The sequence below is a fragment of the Bradysia coprophila genome, chromosome II, assembly GCF_014529535.1.
Source record: "Bradysia coprophila strain Holo2 chromosome II, BU_Bcop_v1, whole genome shotgun sequence".
NCBI lineage: Eukaryota > Metazoa > Arthropoda > Insecta > Diptera > Sciaridae > Bradysia > Bradysia coprophila.
In genome coordinates, this window is record NC_050735.1 from 5,095,608 (window position 1) to 5,119,097 (window position 23,490).

At 37.0% G+C, this 23,490-nt stretch overlaps 2 protein-coding genes across 2 annotated transcripts; one reads left to right on the forward strand and one right to left on the reverse strand.

The window, feature by feature from the left end:
- The first annotated feature begins 2,240 nt into the window (after positions 1 to 2,240).
- On the forward strand, positions 2,241 to 4,141 carry LOC119068524 (carbonic anhydrase 13-like). The gene is made up of 5 exons (XM_037172136.1): positions 2,241 to 2,285; positions 2,799 to 2,914; positions 2,973 to 3,131; positions 3,195 to 3,376; positions 3,566 to 4,141. Exons 2-5 carry the CDS (start codon positions 2,821 to 2,823, stop codon positions 4,025 to 4,027), a joined length of 897 nt encoding a protein of 298 aa, XP_037028031.1. The 5' UTR covers positions 2,241 to 2,285; positions 2,799 to 2,820; the 3' UTR covers positions 4,028 to 4,141.
- A 7,849-nt stretch (positions 4,142 to 11,990) lies between these two features.
- LOC119068416 (rubber oxygenase-like) lies at positions 11,991 to 17,623 on the reverse strand. Its single transcript, XM_037171988.1, has 5 exons — positions 17,362 to 17,623; positions 13,431 to 13,548; positions 12,932 to 13,138; positions 12,747 to 12,869; positions 11,991 to 12,684 (listed from the first exon to the last, which is right to left on the reverse strand). Exons 1-5 carry the CDS (start codon positions 17,381 to 17,383, stop codon positions 12,096 to 12,098), a joined length of 1,059 nt encoding a protein of 352 aa, XP_037027883.1. The 5' UTR covers positions 17,384 to 17,623; the 3' UTR covers positions 11,991 to 12,095.
- Between the last annotated feature and the right edge of the window lie 5,867 nt (positions 17,624 to 23,490).

A 23,490-nucleotide genomic window follows, 5' to 3' on the forward strand; every position in this document is an offset into this window, starting at 1 on the left:
ATTCCTTTGGCTAACGAACCGAAAAACAATAATAGTGTATCCTGTCATAGAAAATTTTGTCTTTTTCGTGTGACTTCGATATTGCTTCAAAAAAGTGCGCGGCACGGCAACTCTATTATAAAAAAAGTCGGTGTCACATTTGTCAAAATAAGATTGGTGCGTCCGCTAAGGCTGGGAAATACACTTTGGATTGTGCAAATTGAGGTAAAATTGATTTTATGATTATGTATGGAATGCTGATTCCAAAATCATCAGGGGCAACTCCGGTAGCTCACTCGTTCCGCCTGGAGCGGCCGTTATGTCACTTTGGCTTCGCTGAATTTTCATGCCCATCATTTCCAAAGAGATATCGATGTGGAATATAAGCTGGGAGGTGCGGTAATTCGACAAATATTCAGTTTTGAGCAAAATAACACAATTTAATCAGTTGGGAAGAGAATATTCTATTTTTCGCAAAAACATTGAAATCTCGCAACTGTAATCAACGTTGTCAATCTTACAGTGAAACAAATTATTTTAAATGTAAAATCAACAATGAGTCGAGTCGTCATATACTTCAAATTTCATTTATTAACACTCAAGCCTTTTATGCGAAATAAATCGAACATTTATATCAAATGTTTAAATATCGCGCTACTCGGATGTTTTCTTAGTGACAGCAATAAATACACAATTGTACGCTCACCACAAATTCCGATGTCATGTTTGCATTGTGCACCATGCGAAAAATGAAGACATTTTTCAGAAAAAAAACATTTTGCTTTCGTTGGCGTGAATGCTTCAAATTGAGATGTAAAGCAAAATATGCGGAGTTGTCAAGCGAGCAGCTGCATTTCGACAGAAAGTGAAACGGTTCCAAAGTTTGCCTATTAAAACTGCCACCATACTGTCAGAAATAATTATAAATTATTGTTTGACGACCGAGACTCGTCTCCGAAATGCTTTCAAAATGCCGTCGAAATGTCGTCGAATGCATTTTTCTTCGTTTTGCTTCGTAAAATATTCTTAAATGTTCGAAGTTTTTTTTAGAATAATTTTTTTGTTGACAAAAAAAATCCAAAATGGCCGAAAAAACACGCATAAATGTTTGGACTTTCAGCTGTAGTATGTTATACCTGTCTAGTCAGACAAAAACCTCTTAGAAGAAAAAGGTTGAGGCAAGTCCTTTACTTACAAAAGTATTGATATCGGAAAGGATGACGCTCAAAGCTTCGACACGCAAAAATTTAACTTTGCAGCTGATTGTTCACATTAAAAAAATTGAGTCACAAATTGCTTTGGGCATGATACGTGTGGTACGTCCATAATAAAATCAGACGCAAAACTTTCAACCACCAGACATTTATAAACGGTCCGGAAGTTTAAACTATTTTTTCAAATATAATTTTTTTTGGGGGGTCGCCAGCAAGCCATTTGTTCAAATATGCGAATATTTACGCTGGATGGAAATTATAATTTTTTAAATATCGCAATTCTGATGAAAAAGCAAATAGACGTCAGAAGTATAGAATTTGTTTACAAAATTTACTTTTTTGTGTTTAGTCAGTTGCAAAGGCTTAAATCAATCGCAAAAATAAAAGTTTTTCATCTTACTTAAATTAAGATAAAAAAAACTAAGACGACACGTGTGTTTAATCTTGTTTTCGAGAGCAACTGTTTCAATAACACGTCAATGAGACAAGGAATATTGAACCAAGAGGATGTATTCTTTTTTAATTGAAAATAGCATCAAATTAAGATGGATGGTTTTTAAAATAGTCCTCTACGAAAACTTCCATTTTTATCAAAGTTTTGATAAGTTACCAACAATAAATCCCGTGAAGGGATCTTAAATATTTTAAGTCCCCATTACATAAAAGACCCATAAATCTTATGACATATTTTTGATCGAGACATTCCTCAACTCTATTTTTTCTACCATAATTTTTGCGCATGGAAAAGACAATCTGTAAGTCAGACTAACACATGCATCGAATTGTTGTGTATACGAAATTTTGCCTTGCAGGAAAGAAATTTACCGTTAGTTGCACTTGTATTACAGATCATCATTGTCAATGTCATTTCAGATGTCAGATAAGGAGTCATTTTCACATAATTAACCACAATGCCAAAAAAATTTCTTTCAAAGTTTTAATTTTTGAGGAAATATTTGATGGAATCTATCCATCCTAAAAGAGCCAACATAGTTAAATATTGATTTAGCAAAGAGAATAAATTAGCAGGTAATTCATTGAAACATTTTAGTCGTCTTCGAGAATTTAATTTAAAATTTAAATTTATCGAGAGTAAGTATAGTGGGCTTTGGCGTCCAAAAAAGTGGATGGCTGTCTTTTCTTTATAATTCAATTCAGACTACACGTATATATTGCAGCCAGACCAAGGCTGTAGATATGTGAACCTAGATTAGATTGCGTGAAAACGTCTTTTCCAAAAATTAATTTTGTTTGACGTGTAAATAACGGGGTGCTCGTGTGCCACGTCGGTCACGTGTTCATAATAACGATGTGGTCCCAAGTTTCACACTGTTTTTAAACGTGCTTAAACTTGACTTATTTATTTTAAATGCCCTATTTCACTACAAACGTACTTTTTTCCGAGTAAAATACAGTCAATTTCTCCTTTCATTGCAAAATGACGAATAATTTTTTATGTTCTGTTTAACTGGGGATTCCCGTAGCTTCGTGAGGCAAATGCTGTGTCTTTTATTTAAAAGTACATCCGTTGTGGGGTTGGCTGTAATTTCTATATCTATATCAAGAGTACCATTCGTAACTTTTAAACATACGTTTATGCCTTAGGCTGGTGTCATTCCATCGAAGTATGAATTCCGTTACAAAGTTAGGATGTGGCCTAGTCGTCCTGATGATGACAATATCTGGAGCATATTCATTGGACTTCTGGTTTGATCCAAGATGTTAGATAATTTTTCATAAAAAATTACTGTTTTTTACCTAACGTGTTATAATTATTAGTCGAGTACGACTGGACTGGGCCATGTTTGGATGGTCGACTCCAATCCCCGATAGCGATAACAAAATGCGGCCGAACACGTTTAAGCTACATCAACTTGGAATTTAAAAACTTTGAAATACCGACAAATCAGATTACGGTGACGAACGCTGCTCGGCAAAGTTAGTTTTCAAATACCAAATTTGAAATTTTCGAGTCATTAAATTACATTTTTGTCTACTTAGCTGTATACGATTGGGATCGCAAAGCAGTGGAACGATCAGTTATAGTTAGGGCACCAGCGGACAGAATAGCTCCATTTAAAGCGAACACTGAGTACATATTGCAAAATATTCATGTACATCATGGTAAGAATAATCGTACTGGAACGTTGCATTCCATCGATGGGGAGTTTTACGCTATGGAGGTGAGATTTTTCACGTTTTAATCGCTCAGGGCGACGATTCTCGTATTTTCGTAACTCCAAATATTCGTAACTTGACAGTTGTGTGTATAAAATCCGATAAGAACCGTCAAATTACGAATTCTTAAAGTAACGAACGTATGAGAATCGAGGCCCAGATAGGCATTTTAATCGTAATATCTACCGTTACAGATGCATTTGTTGTTTGTGTCAAGACAATTCGACGGCAACACCGCACCGGCATTTGCACAGCTCGGCAACGTATTGGAAATTGTTGTGCTTTTCCGATCTTCGAATGTTCCAAATTATGCATGGACCCAGATAAATAATTTGATGCTTAGCACCAAGCTAAAGGAAAGTGAAAAGGTCACCGGCAATGTTAACATACGTTTTTCGGACTTTCTACCGCGCAATAGCCGTTACACACTGTATCATGGTTCTGTTCCGGCTTCTCATTGTGCGGAATCGGTTACATGGATCATATACGACAACCCCATGGATTTCAACACAGAAGATTTGGGCATGCGTTATTTCACTTACATATCCGATGGCAAAGAGATTCAAGTAGAAAGAAATACTCGCGCTACTCAGGCGAAAAATGGAAGACCAGTGTTTGAAGGCTCGCAAGAAAGGGTTGGACATTATAAACGGTAGGAACAAACTAGAACATCAACAGGTCAGGGGTCATATTTTATTGGTGTTGAGTTGAGTTATCGACCTATTGCTGAACATTGACCAAGTAATAAACGTATTGAGAACCAACGTTAACATTGTGTGTCTGTATGTAAAAAAACAAAGATTGAAGCATACAGCTACTAAGTCTGTTTCACATGCCTTCCCGAGTAAAAATATTTTTCGAGTTGAGATGTCTCAAATCCTCACACATTTTAATATGGGAGTGAGATATCTGATTTCGACAGATATAGACATGTTTGAGACATTTGTAGCGCTTCTGTAGCGCTGAAGACTCGTGAGACATGTGTGATATTGAGACTTTTATGAGACATGAGGACTTGAGTGAGACTTTTTTAGTTTTCTACTGAGACATTGAAGACGTTGTGAGACTTTATCGAGACTTTTGTGAGCCACTGAGGACATTGTGAGACATTGAGGACTTCTCGTGAGACTTAGAAGAGAGTTTTGTGAGACATTGAGGACTTCTTGTGAGGCATTGAGTACATTATGAGGCTTATAAGAGGGTCTTGTGAGACATTGAGGACTTCTCGTGAGACATCGAGGGCGTTGTGAGACTTAGAAGAGAGTTTTGTGAGATATTCAGGCCTGGTGAGGCATTGAGGACTGGTGAGATATTGAGGATTGGTGAGACATTGAGGACTTGTGAGATATTCAGGCCTGGTGAGGCATTGTGGACTGGTAAGATATTCAGGCCTGGTGAGGCATTGAGGACAGTTGAGACATTGAGGACTGGTGAGACATTGAGGCCTGGTGAGACATTGAGGACTGGTGAGACATTGAGGCCTGGTGAGACATTGAGGACTGGTAAGATATTCAGGCCTGGTGAGGCATTGAGGACTGTTGAGACATTGAGGACTGGTGAGACATTGAGGCCTGGTGAGACATTGAGGACTGATGAGACATTGAGGCCTGGTGAGACATTGAGGCCTGGTGAGACATTGAGGACTGGTGAGTCATTGAGGACTTTGTGAGTGTTTTTTAATCGAAAAAAAAGATATGAGAAATTTTTGCCTATCTTACTAAGTCCTTAATGTCTCACCAGTCCTCAATGTCTCACCAGGCCTCAATGTCTCACCAGTCCTCAATGTCTCACCAGTCCTCAATGTCTCACCAGTCCTCAATATCTCACCAGTCCTCAATGCCTCACCAGTCCTCAATGCCTCACCAGTACTCAATGCCTCACCAGTCCTCAATGTCTCACCAATCCTCAATGTCTCACTAGTCCTCAATGTATTATTCTCACTTATACTTTTCTGCCTACATCCTCCTCACTGAGTCTTCATTGCCTTCATTTCGTTTTCGTTATTCTCACTTAGATTATTGCGTTCGTTATCATCTTCATATTTTATGCAGAGATGGCAGCACCCTTCATTTTTGTTTATAATTCGCTAATCTGAAATGAGAAATTTGTTATTTTTTTTATTTGAAAATTACCTTATTTTGATGATTTTTGCGGTCACCCACCTAAGTACTAACCGCGTCGATTGATGCTTAACCTAGATATCCGACCGCCAACTGGTTTACGCGTGTTGCTATTTCTGCTTATAGCTTTCCAAATCTTATTTTTGAACCGTTGTTACAAACTTGTGTGAGACAATTTTGAGACACTGAGATTTTTTTCGAGACTTGTTTTAGAGATATTGAGGATTTTTTTTGAGACTGAGGTACTTATTTGTGAGGACTATGGTGAGATGTGAGGCCTTTCATGAGACTTTTTTGGGTTGCAGATGAGAACTGTAATAATACATGAGGACTTTTGTGAGATATTTTTTTTTACACATGAGGACTATGGTGAGATGTGAGGCCTTTCATGAGACTTTTTGGGTTGCAGATGAGAACTGTAATAAGACATTAGGACTTTTGTGAGATATTTTTTTTTTCACATGAGGACTATGGTGACATGTGAGGCCTTTCATGAGACTTTTTGAGTTGCAGATGAGAACTGTAATAAGACATGAGGACTTTTGTGAGATATTTTTTTTTACACATGAGGACTATGGTGAGATGTGAGGCCTTTCATGAGACTTTTTGGGTTGCAGATGAGAACTGTAATAAGACATGAGGAGTTTTGTGAGATATATTTTTTTTTCACATGAGGACTATGGTGACATGTGAGGCCTTTCATGAGACTTTTTGAGTTGCAGATGAGAACTGTAATAAGACATGAGGACTTTTGTGAGACTTTTTTTTTACACATGAGGACTATGGTGAGATGTGAGGCCTTTCTTGAGACTTTTTGGGTTGCAGATGAGAACTGTAATAAGACATGAGGACTTTTGTGAGATATATTTTTTTTTCACATGAGGACTATGGTGACATGTGAGGCCTTTCATGAGACTTTTTGAGTTGCAGATGATGAAGGCAGCGTTTCAGAAGGCAGCATTTCAGAAGGCTTAGATAGTGACCTTTCTGAATAATTTTTTATACCTAAAATGTTCTGTTTTTTTTTTCTAATGTTTAAATATTTGATTAAATAAATCATCTCATGAAGAGTAAAAAATATCTCACGAAAATTCTCAAGTCTCAACATAGTCCTCATGTCTAACGAAAAATATCTCACGTAAACCCTCAATCCTCATCGTAGTCCTCATGTCTAACGAAAAATATCTCACAAAAATTCTCAATCCTCAACGTAGTCCTCAAGTCTTACAAAAAATAGCTCACGAAAATCCTCAAGCCTCAAAGTAGTCCTCATGTCTAACAATTAATATCTCACAAAAAATCTCAAGCCTCATCGTAGTCCTCATGTCCAACGAAAAATATCCCACAAAAATTCTCAATCCTCAACGTAGTCCTCATGCCTAACGAAAAATATCTCACAAAAAATCTCAAGCCTCAACATAGTCCTCATGTCTAACAAAAAATATCTCACAAAAGTCCTCAAGCCTCAGCGTAGTCCTCATGTCTAACGAAAAATATCTCACGTAAACCCTCAATCCTCAACGTAGTCCTCATGTCTAACAATTAATATCTCACAAAAAATCTCAAGCCTCAGCGTAGTCCTCATGTCTAACAATTAATATCTCACAAAAACTCTCAAGCCTCAGCGTAGTCCTCATGTCTATCAAAAAATATCTCACGTAAACCCTCAATCCTCAACGTAGTCCTCATGTCTAACGAAAAATATCTCACAAAAATTCTCAAACCTCAGCGTAGTCCTCATGTCCAACAATTAATATCTCACAAAAAATCTCAAGCCTCAGCGTAGTCCTCATGTATAACGAAAAATATCTCACAAAAATTCTCAAACCTCAGCGTAGTCCTCATGTCTAACAATTAATATCTCACAAAAAATCTCAAGCCTCAGCGTAGTCCTCGTGTCTAACGAAAAATATCTCACAAAAATTCTCAAGCCTCAACGTAGTCCTCATGTCTAACGAAAAATGTCTCACGAAAATTCTCAAGCCTCAGCGTAGTCCTCATGTCTAACGAAAAATATCTCACAAAAAATCTCAAGCCTCAACATAGTCCTCATGTCTAACAAAAAATATCTCACAAAAGTCCTCAAGCCTCAGCGTAGTCCTCATGTCTATCAAAAAATATCTCAAGAAAATTCTCATATCTCACCATAATCCTCACTTTTAACAAAAAATATCTCACGAAAATACTCATGTCTCACAAAGTCTTCACGTCTGCAGCGCCGAAAATCCTCAATCCTCAAAATTTAAACTTTACCAATATCTCACCAATCCTCAATCAATCCTCAGCCAAGATTTGAGACTTTGAGATAGCTCAAACCGTTCTCAATTGAGACTTTATTTTTACTCGGGTTACCACATAACAACTCATACAATCATACTTTTTACGCTTGCCTATTGCCTATACGTCTTTACTCATGTCACACACTTGTGCAAAGACAAAACTAATAAGAACCAGCTGGTAAAATAGTTCCCCTTAGAAATAAATTTCCGTGACAATAACTGTAGGAAGGATCTTCACAAATCAAGACCTTAACTTGCACCAATTTTTTTAAGATTTCAAAACTTGAATAACTAAAAACTGAGAGCATCAGCGACTTCATAAGATGATACGAAAATTTAGCCATACTCTTTACATTACAAAGGCGTCCACTCCACACTTTGTCGGTCATATAGTTATTAACGTATCAAGGGGGAAGTTTTCCCTTACTTGCAGGACGAATGCAACAGTTTTCGTTCCTTGAAAAAATGTTAAATGTCGTCCCTCTGTGGTCAACCCTATCTAATCGAAATTTAGATGTAAATAAACAGTAATATAGATCATCTTCAAGTCCGTTTAAAATGACACTCACGTTAAGAAATGCCATCTACTTTAAAAAATATCTTACAAATACAGCCAAGGACAGTCAAAAAAGTGCATTTTTATGATTTTCGTTTTTATCGATTTCAGCTGTTTTAACAATACAAATTACAATGGCAAAACAGCTGAAATCGATGAAACACGTATAGAATAAAAATGCAATTTTTTGACTGTCCCAGGCTGTAAATGAATGAACGAAAAATTTAACGAAACTGAAGTGAGGCAAAGACATCCCCTGGCAAAGATTCCAGTCAACGCACTTTCAGTTGTTCCAGTTGAAAGAAACACTCGCGCCATTCAGTCTCAAAATGGAAGACAAGAATAGTACCGGCTAACGCCTAGTGAGTCTTTTTTCTTTTTCTTTTTGAATCTCACCATCGTTTTTGAATCTCCTGTTTATTGCCAGCTTGGTATTCATTCAAGTACCACTTCGGTATTCAACTACCAAATTTTCGATTTATAAATAAGCAAGCGAGCCGATTAATATCATCAGTCGGTGTGCAGCTTTCAAACATTAAACATCTCTACAACCTCCGCATGAGTTTGGTAGTCAACTACCACTTTGGTAGTCAACTACCACTTTGGTAGTCAACTACCACTTTGGTAGTCAACTACCACTTTGGTAGTCAACTACCACTTTGGTAGTCAACTACCACTTTGGTAGTCAACTACCACTTTGGTAGTCAACTACCACTTTGGTAGTCAACTACCACTTTGGTAGTCAACAACCACTTTGGTAGTCAACAACCACTTTGGTAGTCAACTACCACTTTGGTAGTCAACTACCACTTTGGTAGTCAACTACCACTTTGGTAGTCAACTACCACTTTGGTAGTCAACTTCTACTTTGGTTAGCAACTACCACTTTGATAGTCAACTACCAAATACTCGATTTACAAATAGACCAGCAGGCAGAATAATTTCATCAGTCGGTGTGCATCTTTCGAGGAAGAAACATCTTTGCTGCTAAATATTTTGGGGGTCCAACTACCAACAACTACCAAACTTTCAAATTGCAATGTCTGCTATGAGCGATCTGTTACCAGATAACAAATAATAATTGATTTGCCTGGTGTTGGTTTGCTCATAGTAGCTTTGCAATTTACTACCGTGGTAGTCAACTACCAAATATTTGAGTTATAAATAGGCAAGCAGGCAGAATAATTTCGTCATTCGGTGCGTAGCTCTCAAACGGTAAACATCTCTGCTGCTAAATATTTTGGGGTCCAACTACCAACAACTACCAAACTTTCAAATTGCAATGTCTGCTATGAGCGATTGGTTACCAGATAACAAATAATAATTGATTTGCCTGGTGTTGGTTTGTTCATAGTAGCAATTTTAACTTTTATCAATCACATTTTATTTGTGACACAGACGGACGGACGGACAGATGAAATGCCCACAATAGGTCTTTTTTTCCTATGGAAAAAAGACCTAAAAAGAATAGACCGGCTGAAGCCTGGTGAGGTCTTTTTCATTTTTTTTCAATTTCTGTTTACTACTAGCTTGGTACTCATTCAAGTACCACTTTGGTATTCAACTACCAAATTTTGGAATTATGAATAGGCAAGCAAGCCGATTAATTTCATCAGTCGGTGTGCAGCTCTCAAACAGTAAACATATCTACAACATCCGTATTAGTAAACTACCATGTTGGTAGTCAACTACCACTTTGGTAGTCAACTACCACTTTGGTAGTCAGTCAACTACCACTTTGGTAGTCAGTCAACTACCACTTTGGTAGTCAGTCAACTACCACTTTGGTAGTCAGTCAACTACCACTTTGGTAGTCAGTCAACTACCACTTTGGTAGTCAGTCAACTACCACTTTGGTAGTCAGTCAACTACCACTTTGGTAGTCAGTCAACTACCACTTTGGTAGTCAGTCAACTACCACTTTGGTAGTCAGTCAACTACCACTTTGGTAGTCAGTCAACTACCACTTTGGTAGTCAGTCAACTACCACTTTGGTAGTCAGTCAACTACCACTTTGGTAGTCAGTCAACTACCACTTTGGTAGTCAGTCAACTACCACTTTGGTAGTCAGTCAACTACCACTTTGGTAGTCAGTCAACTACCACTTTGGTAGTCAGTCAACTACCACTTTGGTAGTCAACTACCAAATACTCGATTTATAAATAGACCAGCAGGCCGAATAATTTCGTCAGTCGGTGTGCGTCTCTCGAGTAAGAAACATCTTTGCTGCTATATAGTTTGGGGGTCTAACTACCAACAACTACCAAATTGCAATGTCTGCTATGAGCGATTGGTTACCAGATAACAAATAATAATTGATTTGCCTGGTGTTGGTTTGCTCATAGTAGCATTGCAATTTACCACCGAGGTAGTCAACTACCAAATATTTGAGTTATAAAAAGGCAAGCAGGCCGAATAATTTCGTCAGTCGGTGTGCGTCTCTCGAGTAAGAAACATCTTTGCTGCTAAATATTTTGGGGGTCCAACTACCAACAACTACCAAACTTTCAAATTGCAATGTCTGCTATGAGCGATTGGTTACCAGATAACAAATAATAATTGATTTGCCTGGTGTTGGTTTGTTCATAGTAGCATTGCAATTTTAACTTTTATCAATCACATTTTATTTGTGACACAGACGGACGGACGGACGGACGGACAGACGGACGGACGGACGGACGGACAGACGGACAGACGGACGGACGGACGGACGGACAGACGGACGGACGGACGGACGGACGGACGGACGGACGGACGGACGGACAGATGAAGTGCCCACAATAGGTCTTTTTTTCCTATGGAAAAAAGACCTAAAAAACTTATGCAAGTTTGCAGGAAAAGGTGACTCATAATTAGCGAAGCACCAATTAGCAGGTCAGGTCCATACATGCATACAAATTACCAGGACTATTGACCCCATTTGCGGAGGAATAAATTTATTTGGAGATGTGATGGATGATTTTTTGATGTTTTTTCTAGTTTAATCATTCCAGAAATGTGTGTGAGCTACTCTGACGCTTGCCTTTATGCTAAAGAAAATAGTCTTATCGATAACGACCAACGTTCACAAAAAGCTTTTACTTAAATCGGACTAAAACAGTCTTCATATAACAATCCATCTGAAAGTGTTTTAGGTCCGGTTTAAGTGATAGCTTATTGACATCTCCGACATCACGGATGAGAGCGTTTCAATTAATTAGGAATTTCGTTCAAAAATCTAAATTGGATTTCTTTAAAACTGCAAAAATGATAGACCTCTTCAAAGTACAAGGAAAGACTTTAACATCTGTAGACATCCCTCTCCTGTCACCTTAAACTTTTCTAACACTTCAGCGTTTTCTACGGAAACCTTAGGATTCAATTGACTGTAAAGCAAAAATGAGCAAAAACGGCAAAAAATTGGATTCTAATTTAGTTCCTTCATAGGGTCCTAACTCATGATCCACTGGTCCGATTTAAAAAAAACCTCTTTTTCTGGAAAACCTTAAAGAGGACCCACAGCACAGGAAGGTCAATTCTCAATGCTACAAAGTCGAACGCAAATTTATAAGACCTTGTACAAAAATCAGTTTGGTGGATTTTTGTTATTTTTCTAGTCCAAGCATTGCTGAACATAAAAGGTGACAGAGAAATATATTCTGTAAAATTCTAAATACTACAAAAAAGGCAACAACTTTTTTTATTTAAATAATTTCAACTAAAAACACTACGACCAAATGTACATGTAATATCCAACGCTAATTACAGTTATGTACACACAAACTTAAAGCTACAATTTATCACCTTTTAAGATCCTCACATACGAATCCCGAATTCCAAACTTATAAAATGCCAAAAATGGAAAATAATGAATTATAAACAGAGACAGGTGAATTTGCGAATTGAAGTACCATCGCAAAACGGTTATTTTCAACCAGCACGTATGGGCCATTGTTAGCAGATACAAAATCACTCGATCATACCAACCCAGTTTCTCTAAATTTGCTTTTGTTTCTATCTGATTCGAAGAACTACTCTTCTCCAAATAGTCATAACTATTGCAACCGGCCACCATCTTCAGGAAAAACATGTGAGCATCAAACGTTAGAAATGGATTGAAACACCAAAGACCGGTGATGAGAGCGCGTGACATTTCGGTAAATTTTTCGGTTAAACCAGAAACGTCCAGACTCGGTTGAAACACATAAGATAGCATCGCTTCCAGTCGTGGTTTGGTAGTGGACCACGAATCTGTACAAAGGTTGTATTTGTCGTCTAAGCCAATCATGTAGCCTATAACTCTCCAAAAATGAGTAAATGCTTCCAGATCTTCATCGGTTACTTGGACGCCTAGCATATCGGGTTTGATGGCTATATAACTGGAAACAATATCAAAATGATGGATTTCTGAACGAACAATCGGCCTGTTGTCAAGTCTTACCCAAGGAATCCGAATTGAGTCAATGCCATGTCTTTCTGAGATATGAAACCAGATTGCCCCTTTTCAGCAAAATTACTCGAAATTACATGGCGTTTCCGAACCGCTGATAGTGACTTCCATGATCTTTGGGACAAGTACGATTTTTTTGAATTAGGAAAATTGGTTTACTTTTCTTTTCCACTTACTTGGATCCTGGTTTTAATTCAACCTGATACCACATGACAGTGTGATAAATTGTGGCTAAGTACCGTCGATATGCCTTCATTGATGTACCGGATTCTTTGGTATAGTCAAGTATTTTCAGTATTGACGGTATGGCCAGCACAGATATGAGTCCAATTAATTTACCGGCAAACATAGCAAATATGTTGGCGTTGAAAAATTTTTGAGCTCTGACGAAACAATAAATTGTCATAGAAAACAGACTGAGTTAATTGTTTACATAATTAAAAGCGTCGCTTTAAATAGTTAATATTTGAAGACATAAATTTTATTGTTATTTCTACTGATCGACTTATGCCTGTTTGAATCAGTGAAGTCGTGATTTTTTTAAATTCGTTTTTTCAAACGGTTTATTGACTTTAGCGCTAAGATAGCGCACGGTTAAGAAAGGTAAATATTGACTGAGATGGACTTAATATGTGAAATATTTTGAATACTTTATCTAAAAGAGAAGACACAAACCTTTTAAACAACTTTTCATCGTAAAATGGTGGCAGTTTTAATTCGTACGAATTTATGTCATGGTCCACACGCTTCCCAACACCATCCGATGTGAGTAATTGAATATAATTTTTTGCTCCTGAAATGTAGAAAGAACAACAAGTTATAACATGTAACTAATTTTCGTTCATTTGTTGTGAATCCCTTCCCATAACGTTGTAGAGAAAATGATAATTTTACTAGACTTTCATAGATTAGTATGTCCAGACAGAAAGGTGTGAATATGTAACCCTAATCTGACTGTACCTAACTACAATAAAAGATCTGCAAATACACTCCTTCATGTGCTAATGGGAATCACAAACAATTTTACTATCTCGCTTGATATTTGACTATAGCAATGACGAGAATTTTTTTTAAAATGAAACAAAGTACTTCGCGATTGAAGGGTTGTTATCGCCTCCATTTCACCTACTTTTGTTCAGTATAAAATAACATAATGAAATAGAGAAGGGGAAACAAGCAATGAAAGTGTAAAACAGGTATGGTCTATTGTCCGCCCGGAGGACATAAAAATTTGATTTTCGTACTTAAACGCACTCATTTTCATATTATTTTGACATAAAATGTGAGTGAGTTTAAGACGAATTCGCCGATCGACCATACCTGTTCTAGACTTTCATTGGAAACAAGTGCGTGGGATTGTCTTAAGAAAGATAAAGTCTTATGAAGCAGATGTTTATATTCTTGCCTGTGCTTAACTTCTTCCGTGATGAACAAGAGTTATCTGTTAACCAAAGGGAGAAAATAGGAGATCCCAATAAGAGCTCAAGGTGAAATTTCCTATTTCTCCCCGAGGTGAACACATTGTTTTCATGGCTTGGGCATAAATTACGGAATTTTTCTCGTAATTTAGGCCCACTGCATGAAAAGGTGTATACGGATCTGTTGTGGACGGTTTATTTTCGGCACTTTCCGTCCACAACAGATACGTTAATAACTATTTCATGTGTCGGGGCCGAAAATAAGGAGGAGTTTTGAGATTTTTCTCTGGTTTTCGGCCCCTTACATGAATTTTTTTTTTGAGGTGTCTGTTTTGGCACTTTCGCTTCGTTCGGGCTAGAGCTCGCGAATTTGCCTAAAATCAATCGTCCAAAACAAATAACTAATTATTTTGTATAAAGGGTTTTTTTTTGAGTTTTACAGTTGTTGTGTGACACACTACTGACCCAACTGACACATACAGAGGGATTCTTTTGAAAATCCATCTATCAAAATCGGGCCCATTTCTTCCATTTCTTCTGGGATGGATATATACATGGTTTGAAAGGTCTTTGCCAGTAGACCTCAAAACATGCCTCACACAGTCTCTAGCCACACCTGGTTGCTGGTGGAAGATCTTCGAAGTTGGAAAAATGGTGATTTTTATCCGAATTTTTTGGCCGTCATAAATGATCGTTCCGTGTGAGAGTGGACTCGTTGGAAAGCTGAGCTTAAGTACTTTCGGGTCATGCCTAGTTTGATTAGATTCATTGATATATGTTTGAAAAAATTTGCAAGAAATTTTTTTCAAAATCTGTGTGAACTTTAGACAGGTCGGTGCTGGTACTGATGACGCTTAATGTGAACCTAAGATGCTAGTCGTAACATACATTGTCTAAGCTTTCCATGTATACCTCATTTGCAGTGCTGGTGATTGCTGGTGAGTTTTACGAGTAGCGGTTGTACTAACATAAAATTTTGTTATGTCGGCAATCACCAGCACTGCAAATGAGGTATCAACGGAAAGCCTAGACAATGTATGTTACGACTAGCATGTTAGGTTCACATTAAGCGTCATCAGTACCAGCCCAGACCTGTCTAAAGTTCACACAGATTTTGAAAAAAATTTCTTGCAAATTTTTGCAAACATATATCAATGAATCTAATCAAACTAGGCATGACCCGAAAGTACTTAAGCTCAGCTTTCCAACGAGCCCACTCTCACCCGGAACGATCATTTATAACGGCCAAAAAAATCGGATAAAAATCACCATTTTTCCAACTTCGAAGATCTTCCACCAGCAACCAGGTGTGGTTAGAGACTGTGTGAGGCATGTTTTGAGGTCTACTGGCAAAGACCTTTCAAACCATGTATATATCCATCCCAGACGAAATGGGTCCGATTTTGATAGGTGGATTTTCAAAAGAATCCCTCACACTATTTAGAGTAACCACTCCTTATCAAGTGCGTTGCTTGAAAGTAAGAACATAATAGATATGGAGCTATTTCGGTTGGTCATGGGACTCATAAATTGCTTCCTTTATCGTTTCGTTCAAAAATAATCCACCCGCTCATCTCTACTATACACTGCTCGGTCATAATCACATCCATGAATTTCGTGAATAATTTCCATAAATGCAAACTAAAATTGCGTATTCTATACAAGTTTATAGATCGTGTAACTCGAATTATTTGATCTTTTGAAAATGTGACAATAACAAAGATCTGAAGATAGTGATAGTCACCTTTGATTCGAAAGAGACAAAGATTTTATGTGAAATAGCAAGATGAATGCTTAATGTTCTACCAAACACTGTTTACGAAGAATTCTAATGTAACCTCGCGAACTCGTTTGGTATTCTACATATTTCTGTAGTAGCACACACAATTCATCAAATGAAGTCAGAATTCAAAAAAGGTGCTTTATTTTGCATAAAATACCAACAATCTCGTCATTTTAGGTGCCTTTAAATGAATCTGAAAAGACCTCAGTTCATTTATTTTGCATTCCTCTAGAATCAACATTCTTCAAGTGCCATACTTTTCACGTTTCAAGCACTACTTTCGACGATATTACATAACTCGGCTTCGCCTCGGATCAATAAAACTCACACGAAAACTCTATTTTAGGACTAATTATGTAAAATACCAATGTAGCTGCATCTTCAAATTGATATCTTGTATGGATATAGGGTAAAAAATGTGGATGCGCCGAAATATTTACTTTTTGCCATTCAGTGACGAAAGGAATACGCCCGGCCTGGACACGCACCAGGTATGAGATCTCAATAATGGAATGCCATACTGTTGCAGTTATTGTGCATGAGGTGCAAATAGGTATTTATTTACCAAGCTACCTTGGTATGAAGGTATTTTTTCGCACTAGATGTCGATCATAATACACATTGCAATGTGATGTAAAGAGACGCGTTGAATGAAATCGAGTAGTCAATGCTTAGTATATACGCTTCAACAATACGTTCGGGTTCGGTATAGTTGTGTGACTCTACAGCCGAATGGCTATAGTCGCTGCTTTGTGTTCAAAAACCTTTTGGTGTCAATGTCGGGGGTTCGATTTCTATGCAAGATTTTTATTTATACAAATTTAGCCTTCGTTGAAGGTTAATAGGTTCTTTAGCGTGCGAAAAAAAAGTTCATATTGCACTGTGTCCGGGAATACAGTGAAATAAATACCTTCAAAACAACATTAAATGGATGCATGGAAAGGTGATGATTATGGACCGGAATTGCGAAAAACTGATTTATAAAATGCAATTTGAAGCCAGGTGCTATGTAAATTGTTGTTTCAACACATGGGTGTTACGTGAACTCTTCCATACAGGATTACGATTCGAGGCTAGAATAATTAGCAACTTTGTTTACTACCAATATCGTAAAGAAAATCTTTTAGCATTACGCCACTAGTAGGTCTGAAGATAAAAATACTGAAACTGGTTTTACAAAATGCGGTCGACATATTGTCCATCAAGTGCTAACCGATTTCTGTTTACCAAATCGTTTCGTCAGTTAAATAAAATTAAAAGAATGAACAGTCAAACCGTATAAGTCGAAACGACTCTTTTACATGATGTATGTTTACATAACTTAAACTTTCACATAATATTATTGTGCATGATCACCCATCCACAATAAGTACATCGAAAAGCAATGCAAAGTGTAATTAAGTACCTTGTTCCATATCCACCATCATTATTTAAAAAAAATAACTTCACAGTTCCGATTGGGTTCACGTTATAATCCTTTACGAACGATTTACTGAAAACCACAATAAATAGCAAAACATATCCGATTTATCGAGATAAAAATCGAAAGCTAAAAACCACTGATCGTCTAACCGTACGAAAACAGCGTAAAACCAAAACTGAAATCGTCTTCATAAAATCGTATAAGAGAAAGGCATTGCGATCGGCAACGTATGGTGATGGCTATATTCAACTGATCTGCACAACAAGTTTAGTCAACTCATACGATGCTGGTATGTTTTACCATTCAATTGGGAGTGTATGAATGAAAAAGAGCGTGAGTGGGGTTTTGTATTGCGAAATCAAAACACATTTGTTTTACCTCTGCACAAACGTAAATCGTATGAAAATATGACTACCTGTCGATCGAAAGTTATGCGTTTTTTCTTGCATCTACATTTTTGATGTGGAATATTTTAGTCATTACTGTTGAGTTAAGTTGTTTTATTCACTATTCGTACACAAATTTGTATTCCAACGGCTGGAAGAGTCTATAGCGGAAGTAGCTTTATTTCAAGGTTCATTGATAGAAAGGTTTTATTTAATGAAAATGTAGTTCGAAGCTAAAAAAAATGAAAATGAACTAAGAATTACCACAGGAGTTAGTCAGGCGCGGATCCACCTATGTGCGGTCGAGGCGGTTGCCGGGGGTCAGAAGAAGATTTTTACATAGAAAATTTTAGTTCAAACAAAAGGCGCCTGGGTCAGAAACTTTTTTCTTCTATCCGCCTGGGTCAGAGCAAAAGCTGGATCCGCCCCTGGTTAGGATGTGGAATATCTTAGCACAACTCAAGATTTTGTTGAGTTGAGATTGAGGCCGTAAAGGAGCTTTGTTGGTTCCTTGGGAATTCATCCGTTTACGAAATGGAACGTAAAGGAGTTTAGTTCATTCCTAGGCATTTCATACTTTTTCGAAACGTAACGTAATATTTTGTCATTAAAATAATCCCGAGCAAAGATAGGTACTACACTCGTTTCGTTATTTATACCCTTTAAGGTATTGAATCTTTTGCTTTTCATATAAGGGAGGAAAGGGTTACAGGTTAAATTTAGATCGTGTTAATTCGATCTTTCATGTTCGTGATAATGGGGAATAGTATGAGATCGTAATTATGCGTACTTTGATCATGCGTGCGGAATATCATGTATACGAGTACGATTATTAATTTCTATTTTTATGCCGGTGTTTAAGGGGAGACGAATGAACTGCTATGTGTGAAGTTGTAAGTTGTGTAAGTTCAATTAAGCTTGAGGGGTATGATATGTGTAAGTGTGTAGGCTTTCTGGACGTCATATTTTGGTAAATATAGAAAATATTTATTCGTTTTGTTTCTATGACACTTTTTTAATTGCTTTGGTGAGCATAAATAATTCTTTAATGAGTATAACCTGTTTAATCTGTTTTTATTTTTCAGGGTCTTACGGCCAATGTTGGTGTCCGTCTGTCACATATCATTTATGTATATTGTAAGATTGTAAGTGTCAGTGACGTCATAACCAAGGCTAGTGACGTTGAATAGATACCTAGTGACGTCATTTCCACGGCAGGTCACTACCAGTGCTAACGTCATAACTAGGGCATGTGACGTTATATTGAGGCCTAGTGCCGTCGCTTCCAAGTATATAGGCCTACCAATACTATTCACACCTTTATATACTTAGTCAATGAAGCTTGCACATCGATAAGATGTGACCAAGTGGCGTAGCAGTTTATATTTTGACGGAATAGCATAACTCGTTGTATAAAACACGAATCTTGTGCTGGTGTCTTATCCCATATGATGCGCAAGGAAGCGGATAACAGACATTCATACACATGTTGGTAACAAATACGTTCGAAAGCAATTTTCAGTAAAATGAAGTTTCTATTAAAAATGAATGTTTACACTTTGCCATGCCTAAATCAAACTTTTGGGCTCACATTGTTTTCAACAAATATCTGTTTCAGTCTTTAAAAGTGATTTGTAAATCATTGTAAACCATTAAATTGTTTTGATGTCGGTATTGCTCAAATTCATTTATTAATTACCAAATATTTCGTATCATTATTATCTGAGACATTATCAATGGTACAATGTGAACACCTACGGGTTCATACTCGTATAAAAATATACGTCGTCAATATTTAGAACTTCTACAACTACATGCAACGTCTTGTTTCTATTAGCAACAGACGCACATTACAGATCGTTTCACTTATTTTAATATTTGCAAACTGCAACACACATGACAATTAAAATAATTCATTCAGGAATGAATAAAAACTTAACAGATTGGAGCTACAGTTCGTTATGACCGTTAATTTCGTAGTTGTTGTAGAGTTACCCACTAACAGTAGCAGTCAAATATCATAACTTATTGAGAATGTAATGGCTATAATTAAAAGATTATTACGATAAAACCTAAATCAAGGACTTTCAGTACAATCTAACAATATAAAAAAAACTAAATTCCGTTGAGGCTTGAATCGGTCATTACGTTCTATTCATATTTGTTCAGTTTAATAAATTCCATTCTGTTCATCATCAGTTAACCTGCATTCATTCTCGTATTTGAAATGCTGAACATTTTAATTTTTGGTAAGAAAATTGTTAAAATCAGGCCAATTCATCAACTTGATACCTCAATTTCGCGTAGCTTTGTGCGGAACATCGGCATCGTCTTATTTACTTGACGTCAAATTAGAAGAAATTCTTAACAAGTCGCACACAATGGTATTAGCGATCGATCGAATTTTGGATGATTTTATCAACAAACAAAGTAAATCGTTGCTTGTATGTCAAGGATCAGCTTCGCTATCTGGAAATGAATTAAAACCGAGTGAACTCTTCGATGAGTTACTTCTATTTATTAGCCATCGGTCCACAATAACATTTCTTGTCGGTAACGTTGAGAATGAGGACAAAAAATCTCGTAATAATTTATTGATTGTTGATGGTTGGATAAGTTTCAGGTGAGTGGCATTACAAGTTACCCGTAATTTTGGTTAAAGCGCTGACTTCTGTTGATTGCTCGTCATATGACTAGCATGTTTGACGGCTGAAATGAAAAAAATCTAAATTCTCATGAGTTTTGCGTTACTATTGCGCTCTCAGATGTAAAAACCACTTAAAGGCTCATCTGTATGAGAAATTTTGAAGGCAGTACTGACTGATGAATATCATGTGTTCAAGGTCCCATACATTTTGAGATAGAAAATATACGGATATTTGGGTCCGATTTTGGTAGGTCTCTGAAACTGGAATTTTTCAACTGGTGGAATCCACGCATAACACTGTTGTAAGCAACAGACACAGTCGAACATTAACCATATTTACAGTCATAACTTCCGAAGATGAAAAGCTACTAATCCTTGAGTATACTCTATTTGTAGGTTTTAATGCGGCGATCAATCGACCAAAGTTTTCTTCTTTTATTTAATTCTCATAATCTGAAATATTATGAAAAACTGTTTTCGCGTTATCACTTATAATTACAAGTTTTAAGTTCAAAAACTTTGATCTCATCGATTCTCGATCAGTTCTCAGCAATTATATTGGAGACATTGAGCATTCTGTGCTAAATTGAGAAAAAAAATTTTATTCGGGAAGTTAACACATTGCAGAATAATGTGCACGCTGGAACTTTAGACACCCTGGAAAGTAGTAAAGGGGTCGAGGGTTACCTCCAAATAAAATTTAAAAAATCTAAAATTTAATTTTTGATGTTTTGGAATTTATTTGGAGGTATTCCTCGACTCCTTTACTAATTTCCAGGGTGCTTAAAGTCGACAAGTCACAGTAACCGGCAAAGTTTAAAGCGCGAATCGCATTACACTTCGTTTACTAATCTTTTACACTAGTTTAGGCTAAGCGGGCGGATTATTTTTCATAGATTCCTGCATATCGGCCTCCAACGAACTAATCGCATATGATTAGGAAAACCATATGAGCATATTTACGCTGGGAGTCGCAGCTGTAACCCAAATGGCATGAGTCCAACGCTCTTCCGATTGACCTACCGGACCGTTTACACAATAACAATGGGAAGAAAAAACAGATTTCATTGTTATTTTGAAAACGGTGAATAAACGGAGTGCAATGCGTCAGCGTCAGTGAAAAATAATAAGTCAAACTCTATAAGGGATACAATTACAGTTACATTATAAGTTACACAGCCTTATTCGAAATTCACGAATTTTCAGTGAGAGGTTACCGCAACCAACTGAAGTTAGCGCCAAAAAAATTTTGGGCTAACGTAGCCGTCATATAAATTACATTTACACGTTTTGTATCTAGAGAAATTTACGGATCAGTGAAGGATAACATCGATCCCTATGGACATTTTATAATCGTGTTAACAAATCCCGAAGGCAGCCATTACGAAACTTTGAAAAAATATTTTCCGATTATTGGGAAAATCATACTACAAATGTGGTGATATTGCTGCCAACACGCAACTACGAGAGAGTGCTATTGTACACTTACTTCCCATATTCAGAAGAACACTGCGAACAAGTTCAACCGATTCTGCGAAATTATTTCGAAAATAACTCTTTCAATCGCAATTTATCACATTTTCCCGATAAATTCGCCAACTTTCATCAATGCATCATAAATGTAATCGTATGCGACGATCCACCATACACATTTATACCAAATGACCCAGACGGTGACATTGCCTACGGAGATTTCCATGGACTCGATGCTTTGTCGGTCAAAGAATTAGCGACCAGATTGAATTTCAAGATGAAGATAATGCCGAAATATGCATCAGATGAAGTTTATCGTAATCTCGTAAATATGACCTTTCATTTGTTTCTATTTTGGTGTTGACAAAGCACCTAGCAGGGCAATAGAGGTTTTACCGCGTCAAATAGAGTAGTATTTTGATGCCAATAATACCATTAGCAGCCTTAATGGTAATTTTTAAATGACATAAAGAAAAAAAGGTATGGAAATATTCGTATACTAGATTAAAGTACTACCTCATTTTTTTCTATTACCTTGCTAGGTGCTTTGATGTTGAGGTCAATATGATCACAGTAATGGTTTCGGTAAATGAAGCTTCTACAAACGGCGAACAAATGAATCAAACTATCTCCTCAAGCGATCAATGTGATATTATATATTACACACTTGTCACGAAGAAGTCGAGGCTTGCCGAGACTGATAGTGACAAGTGTGTACTCTATTTTATCACATAAGCGAAAACGAGACAACAACATAGAACTGAAGTGTAATTTTTGAATTATTCTTCTAGGTTAGTAATTTTGACATCCGAACACCGGAATAATATATATTATTCACTGTCATCCCGAAAAGTTGACATTACATGTATGTGATGTCCACACAAGGATGTATACTGTAGCAGAGGTCACGCATATCAGATACGCGGCCGACGTCCCACATACAGAATGAAGTTAGTTGATGTTGTTAGTGTTTTTGATGATTAAATGTCGATCTGCGTGACCTCCACGCAGCCTTGGGTCCACAAGCGTGTCGTTCTAAGCGCCTCGCTTTGAAAACTGATATTTGGACACGTGTAGTTACATATCTCGCCTTCGGCTCGGATGTGCAAACTATACACATGTCCAACGCACTCTCTAGCAAAATCATTCGGATTGTTTTCGGCTGAAAATCGTCTAGTGTTTATTGCAAATTTTATTATATAGTCACTATTCGCTGTCGATTTTATGGATTCATTGGTAAATAATGAATATCTCTGAACTTAGTCCAAGTCCAAAATTTAGAACCCGCCTCCTGTAGAAGAAAGGACCCGCCTCTTTTCAATTTAAGTTCATAATGTTAACGTTAAAGGTGTGTCTAATTTAAGTGAAATAGCCGTGTCTTTGAAACAGGCAGTCCATTTTAATAAAATAAAATATTTCTTACCGATTCTGGACTGTCCAACTTTTTTCGCGAGTCTTATTTCTGGACTGTCCAACTTTTTCTTCGACTCTTATTTCTGGACAGTCCAATTTTCTACTTACGAATCAATTCTGGACTGTCCAACTTTTTTCGCGAGTCTTATTTCTGGACTGTCCAACTTTTTCTTCGACTCTTATTTCTGGACA